Consider the following 15,610-nt stretch of genomic DNA (forward strand, 5'->3'; position numbering starts at 1 on the left):
TCTAAAGGGCCGGATTTGGCCCCCGGGCCTTGAGTTTGACACGTGTGCCGTAGGGCATAAACTATGGAGAGTTGCCATTTTGCCCAGGATATGACATATGCTTTTTGGCCTGATCTGTGGCTTTAAATAAATGGTGCATTGTGGGAGGTAGAGGCGTAACAGGAAGTGTAGTTTTTCTGTTAGCGCTGTTCATGTGAAACCTTCTCCCTCGGTGATTGTAGATTAGAAGAGGATTAAATATCATGTTTCTCACCAACTACCTAGAGGACAGAGCTGTTGTTAGCAGCAGAAACGAGCCATGGCTGAGTAGTTAGGTGTTGGAAGTGCACAAATATGGTTAGAAACTGTGAGGAAAGCTGCGTGAAAGGACATGTGTTCATTGACTACCTCTGAGGATCAGCACCTGAAACAACAGGTAAGTTCTCCTGACAGAGTTCATCATTTAGCCACAAGGAAATAAGAGGGAACAATGTGGTGGGGGTGTGGGTAGTGCCATGACACCCCCCCATAGTATCCCCTGTAATAGTGATCTGAACAAGTAAGTTTACAAGCTGTATTAAACCACTTTTTTTGAAGGAATTCTGTCCATTAGCTTAGCCTGTTAGCTTAGCCCACAGATCCCTCTCATACCACCCAAAGTGGTGTGAACGTAAACGTTTTAAGTGTGTATCTCATACCAATATTATGGGGCCAAGGTCTGGGTAACTCTGACTTAGTGTCGTTATTTGGCTCAGAGATTAAATGTTTCTGTTGTTATAGCAACCATTAGCTTTAAACTCCACCATTGTTCAGAAACTGTAGACCAATCAGGAATCAACGAAAGTGTGTCATATCCTGTCCAAAATGGCAGCTCTCCATAGTTTTTGCCCCAAGGTAAAAAAAATCGATCTAAAAAGTCCTTTTGCGTTTTTTGTTATGCACATTTACACTACAGGTACACTTTAACAGGAGTTATTGTTTTAATGGGCATTTCTGTCTCATGTGAAAAATGTGACCACATTTTATGTCAAAAACATTTATATCATAAAATTTTTCACCTAACGCACGTTTTTATTCAGAACATTTTTCGTCAAATAGAAAAAATAATATTTTTTTGTCGTAAATGAAGAGTGCTACAACATCTTTGTCGTGAAGAACGTTTGAAAAGTCAAGGTGAGAACATGCAAAATGTTTTTTTAAACCCATCCCACCGTACGTCGCTGCTGTGTGTGGATAATAATGGCATTTATTCTTCCCATTCCTTATCAATAATACAGTTCCTTCTTCACAAACTGGAGGAATAAAGACAAAATGTAAATAATAATAGGATAAAGAACAGAAGAAAGTGACGATCTTTGGCCTTTTCCTCCTCTCCTTGAACCACTCCTGTGTCACCGCAGCATGTCTGGGTCGACATGGAAAAGACATTTTAGGAGTGGAAATTCCCCTCAGAGAAAAGCAGGAATTCTTGCTGGAGTGTGTTTTCCTGTTTTCATTTCCCTCGGGCCTCTGTGGCCTTTCTCACTGTTGTTGTTGATTGCATTGAGGCTCTGATACAGAAATCTAGCACACATTTCTGCTTTTATCAATGAGTACACGCGTAATGGAAACGACTTATACAACAAATATGGAAATGAGTCTTAAATGAGAATAGCTTGGAAGGATGACTAAAACAAGATGGAAATGGATAACATTTAGGAGAAAAGTAGTGAAACCTCAACAAAAATGCTATCATAAACTATATTTGTCCAATCACTGGGCAAGTCAATGTGAAGGGGCGGGGCTTGATGTTAAACTAGCTCAAAGGTTCTCAAACTTTTTCTGCCCTGCCCCCTTTGAAAAATGAAAAACTCTCAGGTGACCTTTTTTGAAAATAATCTAAATTTGGACAATTTTTTATCAAATCTCTTAAAAATAACTACATTTTAAAACAGTAATAAAGCTCTTAATTAATAAAGTACAAAAAAATAATTCTCGCTTAAGGTTCAACAAGGCTATTCATGACGTCATGCCCCCACCTAGGGGGCGCCGGGGGACCACTGAACTAGCTAATAAGAAAGATGAAACATGCAGATACCAGCTTTATTACAGAATTAACAATAGTCAACTAAAATCCTCTATTAGTTCAGTCAGTTTCTGAAATGAATCTACTCAAAGTGTAAACACATTCTGACACCTAAAAAAAACAACTCAATTAGATTTTTGTTCAAATACAATTCACACCGAAAGCGACTTCAGCGACTCTGGCGACTAGATTACGCTCAAAATCAATTAAAATCACCTGATTTTCAAGTGACACGACTCACAAAGTTACAGCTACTGATCTGAGTCGCTGGAAGTCGGTTGAACTTTTCAAGCGACTTCGAGTGACGTTGTGTAGCAACATCCAGTTGGCAACGAGCTTCTCTCTACGTCACTAATCTGGCACAAATCTCTAGAGGGATCGGCTGAACTGACAGAATCAGAATCAGAAAAGTTTATTTTGCCAAGTACAGCTCGGATCGAATGTAGAAAGTAAAAGTCACCAAATATGAGGAAGAGTGCGATGGCGTTATGGGTAGGAAGAGGAAACACAGACAGAAACCAGAGTGAAACTAGAAAACAACAACGTGAGGGTTGGAATATGTTGTAAGGACAGACATGGAGCATATTTCTTCTTCTCCTTCCTGAGAAGTCTCTACTCCAGTAACAGCGCCACCAAACCATCGGATCATGCAACTGCATCAGGTTTTTTGTTCAGTTTAAAGCGACAACTAAAGCAAAACCAGACGTTACAATGATCAATGTTACAGAAATGTTTTTCTCTATCTTTTCATAAACTGACACTTGTATTGTATCTATTTTGTGTGACGTGTGTTAAGCACCTCTAAGTGTTGTAGTTGTAGTTGTGAGTCTTTGTCAGCAGTGTTGTGTTTTAGTGATGTTGGCTTGATTGTTGTGTTAAAATGTGTTGTGTGTGACCTATTTGGTGTATTTATGAGGATGGACAAACTGGAATATTACGCAAATATTGTTATGGCAGTGGTTCCCAAACGGGGGGTGCGCGCCCTTGGAGGGGGCATGATGTCATGTATGGCATTGCTGAACTTTGAGCATGAAAAATATATTTCAATATTTTTTCCTTGCACTTTATTTTAAGAGATTTGAAGAAGAATAGTGCACATTTTTAATTTTTAAAAAAAGATTACACGTTTTTTTTTTTTGCAGTGATGGGGGGGCGCCCTGAGAATTTTTCATTCTTAAAAGGGGGTCGCAGCAGAAAAGTTTGGGAACCACTGTGTTATGGAATATCAGAGGTTCACACAGAGTGAGCTTGGACACACAAAAAACTCCGAAATATAGAAAATTACATCACAAACAGACAAAGAGGCACAAAAATAAAAGCAGATTACATGTGTGTAAATTTTTTCAAATTAATAATTGTCATTGTTGTTTGAAAAAATAAGACAAAAACTATGATGAAAATTTTAGATCATAAATGTAGTTACTGATGTTGCTTTCTCACCCCGGTCGTAGATTAAAGCTAACGTGTCGTGGCCATAATTTTAAAGCACGTGTCGGTGTCGTATCTAAAGTCAGTCACAGCTGAAGGATGAAACGAGCAAAGCTCCAGTCACAGCCTCTGAATCATTTCTGTCTTTATGTTTCTGACTATTCTTGATGTTTTATGACCCTACACACATCCATAACGGTACGTTTCGTTCTCTGTGTATTAAAACATAATCAATACAATCATATTCTCTGTGTCTTCTTTAAAAGATGGAAATCTAATACAATCTGTTGATGTGCAGATGGAAATGTTGAAGGACTTTATTAATATCGTCCTGCGTGCTGAGGTTTTTATGATATATTAAGTGGTTTTTATTTAAAGTGTTTATTATTGTAAAGAAGACGACACGTGTTGAATAAAGAGGAGCTCCATTCCTGGAGAGCTGCTGTCCTGCACGTTTAACATGTCTAACTGAATCTAATGATGGTGTTGATCACATGATAAACTGATGGTAATGAGCAGTGTAGGGTGAACAGGCAGGACAGGGGCTCTCTAGGACTCCTGGTTTATTTCAGTAACAAGTAAAGTTTGTATAAAATGTGTCCTTTATTCTTTGGAAACATATTGTTTTTCTGTTTTATTTCTATTTTTTTTCTTTTGTTCTTTATTTTCTTCTGGGTTTTTTTTCTCTCTTTCTATTTCTTTCTTTTTTCATTTTTTCCAATTTTTTGCTCAATGGACTCCAAACTTGTGACATCATCTTCAGACTTTTCTACACAAACTATCCGCACACATTTATGATCTATTAAATAGTTTTCCTACAGATCATCAAAATCAATGCTCATTTAAAACAATGACAAAATATTAAAGTAATTTAGAATAATGTTTGGAAATTATCAGAATTTTATTTGAAAAACTAAATTTTTTACAGAATTTTTAAATGTTGCTCTCTTGTGAATATTTGGAGTCAATGCAAAAATGTCATTTTTAAAGATCATTTTTTCCTTAATGGAGCCAATAAATCACTGTTAAAACCAAATGACCAACATCTCCAGGATATCTACTGTACATTACATTACATTATGATCTTCCTTTAAACGCTAACAGCTGCTGTCTAAAACAGGCCTTCAACCAATTAAAAAAAATAATTACTCCATATTATGAAGATTCTGAACAAATTCCAAATGCTTTCTACACAGCAACAGAATATAATATAATTCATACACAAAAATGCACTTTTGGCTTTTTTTTCCTCTTTAGTGTGTTGCTGTCTGCAGGCATTAGGACCCAGTGAACTAATTAGTCTTTCTGAGGGGTGCAGAGCTCACCTGAGCCTTTGTTTCACCTGAGCAAGAAACGTGTGTATTTCACTGTGAACAGGTACGATTCCCACGCCATCACTAAAGGGAAACAATCACCACATTTAATGTTTTCTAACATATTGTCACATTTTGTTGCTGAATGTTGTTGAACTAGGAGATAAAAACCAACAGCTTTGTCACATTTATTCGATCGTTACGTTATTCACTGATCAGTCGTTTCAGTGTTTGCTAAAAATACATTATGTTGAATTCTTTATTAACTGTTAAAAAGTAATGAGGCCATTTACTAAATGTGATTGGTGAAGAAAAAAGAAAAATAAATACTTAAAGCTACTAGTGGCAGAAAAAGTAGGAACAATATTTTAAACTGGACAATAATGTCCATGACAAACTATGAATGTGGTTAAATTGGCAAAAATAAGCGTGAAATCTGGTAAAAAAAAAAAAAAAAAAAAGAGGTTAAATATGACATTAGGCGTAAAAGTGGTGGAAAGGGTTTATAAGTGCTGAACAGTGCTGAGAAGACATTAAAATGTGATGTAGAAGTGTCAGAAATAGGAGTAATGTAGCAAAAATACATTAAAAGGAGCAAAAATATGGCAAGAAAAAGTGATGAAAATAGATTAAAATATGGTGAGTTTGGTGTTGTTGTGGAAAAATGGTAAAAAATAGGCAAAAATGGGCTCAAATTGTTGAAAACAATATATTTAATTTCTCAAAGGCATCTAACAACCCTTTACCAGTGTCTCTCGACCCTAAATGAGATCCTGACCCCAAGGTTGAGAACCCCTGCTCTAGGAAAGCTTACACAGACTTTCAGTCTTTGTCATTTGTGTTGAATATTAATGTATTACATTAATATGTGGGATATGACGGTTAAGACACTATCTATCCTATAATCCTCCTTAGTACCAGTAAACTGATACCAGGGACATGTGAAGTCATTCCCAGATCAACAACAAGTCACTTCCTGTCTGTGATCTTCGCTCATTTTCATGGAGTTTCATGTTCCCGCCAAAATAAAATACCAAGTTTAAAGTGACTAGATGCATAAGGCAAAGCACACAACATGCTGTGCTGTGTGTGGAGGCCATGAATAAGTGGCTGATCAGTGATTATTGTGGTCGTTGCTACTTGTAACTGTATCACGTCATTTCTATTCATGAACACAAACATAATTATTCATTCATTCAGCGTGAAGAGCATCTCCTCAGCATCAGAAATAATCACAGCGTTCACTGAGCTTTTTGTTAAATGTTAAATGCTCATTCTATCCAGTTTGTTTAACTCAGCCTCCATCAGAACCAATACTGGACACAGAGCAGAGAAACACCCATGGGGGGGTCTGCAGGTGGGAAACAGCCTCTGACATGAGGAATACTGACGGGAACTGAGCTGGAAGTTTGTTCTACTTCCACTTCGTCAGATCAGCTTTAAACACAGGTTTCATTTGGAGGCAAAAGCAGAAAAACACACTTTCTAGAAAACTGAGCTCAAAGTTTAATGTTCTCAAACTTGGGGTCAGAACCCTTTTTAGGGTCGTGAGATACTGGGAGGGGGTCCTCAAATGCCTTCAAGAACCTAAGAATATTTTCTAAATAATTTGAGCCCATTTTTGGGTATTTTTAACCTTTTTCCGCAACTACACCAAACTCACCATATTTGAACCTATTGTCCACTCTAATGTGCAACTTTTATTTGTGATTAAAACAAGGTTTTACATCTTTAAGATGACTATAATAATAATAAACGTTCCTGGATAACAGTGGATATTATTCAGATGAATAAATAAATGTCGTTATCACAGATTCATAGAACAATGGACCATCATTAATTCAAAGTACACCAATCAAAGTACACCAACAGTTTGGTTTCAATGACGAGAACTTTATCTGACTTAGATTAAAACTACAAATCATGACACTGAGAAGTTGGAAACAAAAGTCTGTTTGTATTAAATTGAAGTAATTCCTGGACATTGTTTAAATGATTTGGTTCTTGATACTCGAAAGTAAACCACGGCTCAGTCGGTTTGTGACCAAACATCATGTTTATCTCACTGAAACACGTTAGAAAGATACAATCATCTCTTTATTACAGGGACTTATTACATCACAACACCCTGAGCGTGTTGGATTTATGATTTATGAGAAAAAACAGGCTGAATCTTTTCATCACACACACACACACACACACACACACACACACACACACACACACACACACATATTATCACTGGTGTGTATCAGGCTCCTATATCAGATGCAGTGTTTAAAGGCAGGTTGGTTGCTAGGATACGCCTCCAGCATCAGCTCTGGGCTTTAGATTAAAGAGATGGAGGATGAGGCGTGTGATGAAAGCTTCTTTGTCTCCACGTTTTGATCAAACTCAGAATATTTCAGAACAAAGCATCAAACAGTTGCTGATCAATGAATTCACACTCAAACGTCACTGTGTTGTAGTTACAGTATATATACTACTGTTAGTTAGATAAATGTGGAGCTCTTTTCATTCAGAAACTTCAAACTGATCTTTTAAAAAGTGCATTTTTATTTTTATTTTAAATGCAGCATATAATTACTGTTATAATAATGATGATGGATATATATTTATGTATTTTGAAGGAAAAACACCCCTTAGACCCATTAGAAATGTGACCGTAATAAATGTTTTTCTGATGAAATAGTTTTTATATTTTTTATGTGACTAGTGAAAAACAAATAAACAATAAATGATTATCAGACACAAAGTAAAGCAATGGCCTCATGAAGTGGTGAAATAACCCAGAGTTAGGGTCCAAAATATAAATAAAGAAGTTAAATAAAGAAAAATAGATTTACAGTATATCCCAATAAAGATGAATGTTTATCTGGATTATTGACTCACTACCTTAACATGTGAGTGTCAGAATGTTTACATTTATAGAAGCATCCTCAGAAACCTGACACGTATTTAAACTTGTGACCTCTGACCTGCATCAGTGTCCGTGTCATAGTTTCATATATTCATGGTTTCATGTAAACATGTGGTTTGTCTCCGTCTGAATATTTATTACTGTGACTCATCATGTGACTCATCAGTGATGAACACAAACCTGCTTCACCATATGTTTAACTATTACTGATCCTGTTTCAGGTCAGAGGTCACACACACACACACACACACACACACACACACACACACACACACACACACACACACACACACACACACACACACAGACTTTGAACCTAAATCACCTCTACCACAGGGATTGTGTTGTTTTTAAAGGCAGAAAAAGTTAAATTCAAACACTATTAAGTCCGTGCAAAGAAAAATACGTGAATGTGTTTATTATTATTTATCATCATGAGTGTAACTAGTGCAGTGCCCGTACACAGTATGTATTGCTATAGAAAAGTGAGAGGTTAATGAGGTTGTGTTTGAAGGTGGGACATTTAGGTTTGTTATGAAATGTGTACAGTGATAAATATTATGTTTTCATTTATTTTGGCTTTTAACAAGGACAGCGTAGGGAGTTGAAGCCCATTCCACTAATGTGAAAGTACCATTACTGGTGCTTTTTGCTTTTTTAGCCATTGGGAAAAAGAAAAAACAGTGATGAACGTGTCTGTTGTCATTAATGTCTAACTTGTCTTTACCTAGTTTTGAACATATTCAAGGTTAAGTTACAGATTGATAAAGTAGTTTTTTATCTATAAAGTCTCTGTCTCTCATTAAAGCACATGGGAGCTTTAATTCCTCTTTAATTCAGAATAAAAGTTAAACATGTTTAAATCAAAGTTAAAGGCACTCTTTTTTTCTACTGTGTATGATTTTTAAGCATATTATTGTTGATTTTAGATGTTTTTACAGCTGATTTAAATATTTTTACATCTGGTTTTAAATGTTCTGATTGATTTTTAAGCTGTTGAATGTTTTCTGTTACACTTTTTGATCATGTAAAGGACAATGAATTGCCTTAAACTCTTATTTATTCCATAATATATGTTATTTATAGATGCTCACACAATCTCCTGAATTTCTCCTTCAATGATAAACAAATCGTCTCCATGGTTACCATTTTACCAGGTTTTAATTAATTTGTTAAATAATTATCAATTATTATTCATCAATAGTTATTATTATTATTGATGAATCTTCTCAGCTTGTCCCATCCTCAGTGAGCTGAAACTCTTTACCTTTACTTTAGATGTTTTTCTTTATCTCCAGCAGGGGGCAGTGTTTGCCAGCAGGTTTTAAAAAGCATCCAAATGATTGTATTTTTAATTTTTAATAACAGATGTTTCAAATAACTTTTTTCTTTTTTAACTATGATTGTTTTGTCATAATGTCCCACACACAAAGTCAACTTCTGATTGGTGGATTTCACAACACGCCCCCCCTCCCCCCTCGCTCCAGCTTTAAAATCAGCAACTGTTTGAACAAAATGAGTTTTGTTTGATTTTTTCCTCATCCTGTTGGCATTTTGCAAACACAACCTGTGTTGAATATATTCCAGAAACCTTCTCTGATAAACACCTCAGTCCTCAAACAGCGGTCAGTGGCCCAAATTAAGCCCTACATGCTCAGATTTATGGCCCATCCCAGCAATGACGAAAGGTGATATTCTGCTTGCTATTTTTTTTCTATTCATCTTGCACTGATTTAAGAATAATATATTTTCAAAACATTGGCTAAATATCTGGTTGAGCGAGTGTACACGTTGCTTTCAAATAAAATAAATCGATTGATCCTCAATTTTTTTTCATTTAATTTGTTAAGATATAATATTGTAATGACTATTTCAGTTATTTTGAATAGTTGAAAAAAATAACAGAATATTCTTTGGTTAGAAATGTTGCAAATTTTGTTGAAAGATGCAGAAAAATTTGCCAAAATTGTTCTTAATGTGTCTCTTAATTCTTTCAGTGAAGCTGATCGTCCTGACGCAGATGGTGCGTGTTTGAGTCCAGAGTCAGCTGCTCACACACACACACACACACACACACACACACACACACAGTTGAACGTGTGGCCCTGGAGCAGACACAGAAACTTCTGAATATTGTGTTTAACTGCAGAAGTTCAGCTTCACATCAGGTAAGAATGTGTTTCCTTGTTTTATTGGACGATAAAGAAGAGTTGGTAACTTGGTGATGATGTCTCACAAATCAGATAAATAATCACTGCACAAATGATCAAACTTTAGACGCAATCATACTCAGATCCTTCCAGTGTTTTCTCTAACTCATTCAAAATGAGTTATTATTATTATCATGAATCATGGGAAAGTTTTTTTCTGTGTTTTGGTCTTTAGTCTGAGCTTCATGATGAGGAAGACGAGGAGTTAAAGAGGATCAGAGTCCATCTGGATCTGCTTTAAGTCCATTATCTGAGTGTGAGCAGCTTGTGTCCTCACACACTGAGCCAAACTACACACAATATATAAAACATGTTAATTTTATTCAACATTTTTTTAGTGCTATAAATGATGTAAATGATGCTTCTTTAATGTCTTTTTGTGTGTTCATTGTTATAGGTCACATGTGCTTTGGTAATGTAAACCTGTTTGTCAAAAATAAAGCTTTTTTTAAATGAAATGAATAAATCCAAAATTAAATTCTGACAATAAAAGGAACTGTAAATATCTCAAATGAAATTGTTACTAGTCAGAATCAAATTTGGCTCTAGTTACAAATCTATTTACCAGTTTGACCCATGTCTTAAATCAGCTGTAAAATACACTAAAATATATTATCTATCATCCAATTTGTCACAAATAACATTACTAATGTGAATAGAAATGTAGATATTGATAAGTAGAATAACAACTAGTCAAAATGACTTTATAGATAAAGTTCAGTCAGGACCACTTTAATCAAAATTAATTGTGAATGCAATCTTATAATTGGCGGTAGGGGTCTGTTCCGGGACCTTCTTGCCTTTCCACGTGCTTACGTGGGGTTTTTTGCTAACCGCTCTCTTTGCTTTAGCCTTTCCTTGCTGTCCTAAAGCAAGGAGAGCGGTTATCAGAAATCCCCTGGAACAGAGCAGAGCAGATGTCAATGACAAAAAAATGACACTGAATGAGTTGGATGCATAGTGACCTGGAGGATTTGGATAGTGTGTCCTGTATGCTTTGGCCAATAGGAGCCAAGAAGGGAGTCATGTGGGTTGTTGGTTGATTAAAGGTGTGTTTAAAATCATCTGACTAGGATGAGATTAAGATGGCCTGCCTAAACTAACTCTATGCTCAATGACTATTCTATTCTATTCTATTTGTACAGGTCCAACAGGAAGTGGTTCGGGTTGCTGATGGAGGATCTGCAGGATGTGACCCGTCTACGCATGAGGAGGAGGAGGAGGTAGGAAGACTTCAGGAAGGCTTGACGATGGTGGTTCGTGTTCTGCCTGTGAATGAGGAGGTGGAACTCTGCTCCCTGGAGCTCAGCATCAAATATGAGGTTCTCCAGTCCATGATCTGCTCCGTCTGCTTCTCCTTTGGCCTCATCTACTGCTTCTATGGTACATCACGTGATGTCATGATGTCACACATACACAGAGAAGAGTATAGGATCGTTTCAGAGATGTTTTCCACTCATGGTTTTTTTATTTAAATTTAAATTATTGATTAATATGTGATAAATAATACTAATAAAGCATGAAGTTTACCAATAATAATAGTAATACTTTTTTTCTTTTTAATAGATAATTAATAATAATAATAGTTAATTAATTAAAAATTGCCTACTTTGTAATACAAGATGAACTTTACTACGACCTTATTTCATTAAAAAACTACTCCATTAAAGCACCTTCCTCTTTAGAATTGTTAAACTTAATTTCTCTCCTTTTTATTGCTTTTGACTTGTGTATTTAAAATAACTTTAGTATTCTTATATATTTGCTATTTTTTTGATAATTTGTAGTCAAGGCACATTTATTTGTATAGTGCATTTCGTACAATTTACTGTGCTTTACATGATTAAAAAGTGCAATAGAAAATATTTCACAGTTTAATAATCAATAAGAACATTAAAATGATTTAAAATCAGCAGTAAAAACATTAAATCAACAATGTTATTTCTCAGAGTTTAGTAAATCAGTCACTGAAACGTGACGTTAAACAAACACGAGCAGCAAAAGTCTGAGCCCTGCTTTAACTCTGCTGAGTCAGCACTAATATCACATGTTAGTGGTTGAATGGTTAATAAAGCACCTTATTTTGAAAGGTCACAAGTGTTGTTTTAATTTATGAGAATTTTATTAGATCTGAAGAATGTATAATTTATTGATGAATTAAAATGAAATGTGTAAAAACAATAATGAAATGATAATAATACATTATTAAATAAATTAATAAAGAGATTAAAGGGAACGTACACAGATAAACCGTTGGAAAGTAAATCTTTTATTAACTATGAGCAAAATTATTGATCACTTTAAACAAGGCTTTAGTTGAAAAAAGTTTTATTTTGGTGGTTCTCCGTAGGGTACCGCTGCTTCAGGGCCGTGATGTTCTTCTCAGGCTTCGTCTCGTCTTCTGGCCTCGTGCTCCTGGTATACCACCGGGAACCGCTGCTAGGTGTCCACCTGGGGGCGGAGACTAGGGTGGGCGTCGGCCTTGCTGCAGGCCTGCTGTGTGGGCTCCTGTCCTCCGTGGTGGCCCCTCTTGGTCTCCTGTTGGGGGGCCTCCAGCTGGGGGCCCTGCTGTGTCTGGGCGTGCTGGTGGGCGTGGCCCAGGTCCACACCCTTCACCCGTCCTTGTGGCCGCCCGCCCTCCTCCTGGCCTCCAGCGCTCTGTGTGCGGTCCTGATGCTGCGCTGGCAGAGGATGTTGAGCATCGTGTACGCGTCGGTGTGGGGGGGGGGCGTCCTCACGCTGTGTGGGGACTACCTGCTGGGGGGCTTCATGCTCCCCGATCAGGTGTTTGATCTGTTCTGTCAGGTGACCCCTCCGCCGCTTTTCTGGTACAATTGGACCATTGGAACCCTGTGGCCCCTGCTGAGCTTTACTGGGATCCTGGTGCAGTGGAGGGTCACCACCAGACGATTCTCACACTCACAAAGTAGGAGTTTCACTTAAATGTTTAACATCTTTAGTGAAGTAAAGCACAGTTTAACTAAAGTAACTCAATAAAACATCACTAATATACTCAATAATTATCTCAAAGTAAATGAACTTAACCTGACCCAACGTGACCACATTTATCTTCATTTCACTTTACTTAACTCACCTCACGTTAGCTTGATTTAACTTGTCAAGTTAAGTTAATTTGATAAATTAAGTCACATTAACTTGACAAGTTAAGTCACATTGAAGTAACTTGTTGAGGGTTCACCATGCGTTGAAATCAACAGGAACTGAAGATAATCCTTCAATAAAATACTTTCTTCACATATTTTATTCAGATTAAGTTAAACTTGTGGAGACGATAAAGTTTGATCAGATAAAGACAGTTTATGCCTCATTGATCAATTAATCTAAGATCATTGACTTGGAAGAAAAAACGTGCTGTAAAGATGGTTTTATTCTCCACTGTAAACTCTCTCTTACTGACATTGTTGGTAAAGTTTGGTGCATTGCATTGTGGGATGTGGAGTCCTGTAGACGGACGTGTTTTTCACCGTTTTTTACATTTTCTTTGTTTTGTTTCCAGATTTATTTAAAAAACAGAAGAAATTTTCCAAGCGGTGCAAATATAAGGATCCTAGAAGAAGACCAGCTCACTACCGTAGACGGCGTCCTCCACCTCTGAAACGCTACGCAGGAGACGTGCTAGCCCCGGTCAGCATGGCTATAACATGTAGCATTATTTTATCTGTTAGCATGTGGCTAACATAGCGTGTTTTCCTCCCACAGAGTTTCCTCCAGAGTCTCCAGGATCATCGTACGGGGACGTCCTCGTCCTCGTCATCCAGCGGCCTCAGCTCCCTCACTCACACGCTCATTGACTTTGACTTTGAGACGGGCTCCATGGTCCCCCTGACCCCGCCCTCACCTGTCTACACGGTCTGAGGAGTGAACCTGCAAACTGCACATGGAGCTGAACTCATCAGTGTGAGCTCAGGGTTTAAACCCATAACGACTCACACTGAGAACATTTGCAGTCACTTTGACACTGTCTTTAGCCCACGGGACTTTATAATGGCAGGGGATCTAAAACTGTCGTACTCAAACAAGAATTCCCCTCTACCTTGTCTCCGAAGCTGGCTGCCTATTCTCTATTATTGTTATCTAATAAAGAAAAGGACTAAGTGTACTTCCTCCTATTGGAAGTCTATCATATTTTAGGTTTATGAGTAGTCTCGCTATAGTTTTGTGGGATTGATATTAGGACCCATCCAATATAGGTCGAAGCTGGAAACAACTCTTTTTCACAACAGCATGAGTTAGCCCACCCCGGACACCCCTGTTAAGAGGATACCAAGGGCAGGCTCACTTACCAGAGGCCTAGAAGTGTGTCCTCCACTCAGGCGCCGTCTCAGATGTGGGTGTTTGCAGGCGGGTGATTTAATCAAGTAGGCTTCTTAATAGTTAATGAATTTTTATTATAGGTTTACAAAAATCAAAAGTCAATCAAAAAGTTTCAAAGTATCAAAGTCTTAAACTATCAGCCGATAGAGAAAGAAGGGGGTTTCATGAACAACTAGAATGTCCGTGTAAAAGAAGCCCCCGAACACAAAAATCAGTGGTATATATAGCCTGAAGCATGGCGTGATAATATGTCATAATACATGATCTGACCACCTCAGCGAATAGAAAAATAGGACAAAAGTTCACACAGATGTCATGGCCCAGCTGGCGTAACAGGTGTTCATAAAGGGTGGTTTCCACACTAGTTGTTTTTGTTAATTGTTAACACTTGATACATAACAAGGCGTTGTCTTCCTGTTAAGTAAAGTGTGACTTCTTACACCTAAAGTGTGACTGCTCACACCTCCAGGTGTTAGTTTTAGCACCTTCTGTGGAAAACGTGTTGTTTTGGTTATCACTTAACATTTACTTTGCAGCTGTGTCTTTACAAAAAGCAGTAAACAGGTGTGACATGTCAGAACAGGCGAAAAGCTGTAATGGTTAAATAAGCATTTATTTTGCAGAATAATGAATAAATGATTAATACACACCATACAACAGACACTAAAGTAGATTTTTTTTTAAAAAGACGTTTTAACGTCCACGTTTACTGTGGTTGAAGCGTGTTTTGTTGCCAGGTCTGAAAACTGTCTCAGTAAGTGCAATAAAAAAGAAAACAGTTATAACAGGAAACACTCATTTTTTTCTGAATTTATCAAAAGAAAAAAACTATCAACTACACAAGTGCCATTTTTTAATTCATTAATCTATTAATAATAATATTTTTCAATTAAAAAGGATTTGCTCCAACAGCAGAAATTCAATTTTAAGAACTAATGACAAATTTTTGTTTTTATATTCTTTATCTATTTTTCTTTCAATCAATATTTAATTAAAATCATTTATTTATGATTTAATTAGAATTACTCATTCAAAACTTTAATTAAAATTGTTTAATTCAATAATTATCAATTAATAATAATAATGATAAAATTAGTCAATCAAAAATTTCAAAACTATCATCAAATAATTATTCATTTAATTACATAGTTTTGATTAAATAATGAAAAAAATCATAATTTTTATTAAATAATCAATTTATTTTAATGAAATATTAATCAAAAGATTGTTGGCGGTATGAAGAGAGACGTCAAAAAAAGAGAAAAATAGTTTTTTAGGGTTTTGTTTTTATTTTTAACCAGCCACTTACTAAAATTAGTATGTGACCAAATATTGGGCCACCGACCCAGAAGTTGAGAAC

General features: G+C 36.5%; 1 protein-coding gene across 1 annotated transcript; it reads left to right on the top strand.

The window, feature by feature from the left end:
- The first annotated feature begins 9,383 nt into the window (after positions 1 to 9,383).
- LOC114466508 (transmembrane protein 198-like) lies at positions 9,384 to 13,791 on the top strand. Its single transcript, XM_028451976.1, has 6 exons — positions 9,384 to 9,393; positions 9,703 to 9,728; positions 11,061 to 11,298; positions 12,266 to 12,841; positions 13,433 to 13,560; positions 13,636 to 13,791. Exons 1-6 carry the CDS (start codon positions 9,384 to 9,386, stop codon positions 13,789 to 13,791), a joined length of 1,134 nt encoding a protein of 377 aa, XP_028307777.1.
- Positions 13,792 to 15,610: the final 1,819 nt, after the last annotated feature.

Source organism: Gouania willdenowi, chromosome 7 (genome assembly GCF_900634775.1).
Source record: "Gouania willdenowi chromosome 7, fGouWil2.1, whole genome shotgun sequence".
Classification (NCBI taxonomy): domain Eukaryota; kingdom Metazoa; phylum Chordata; class Actinopteri; order Blenniiformes; family Gobiesocidae; genus Gouania; species Gouania willdenowi.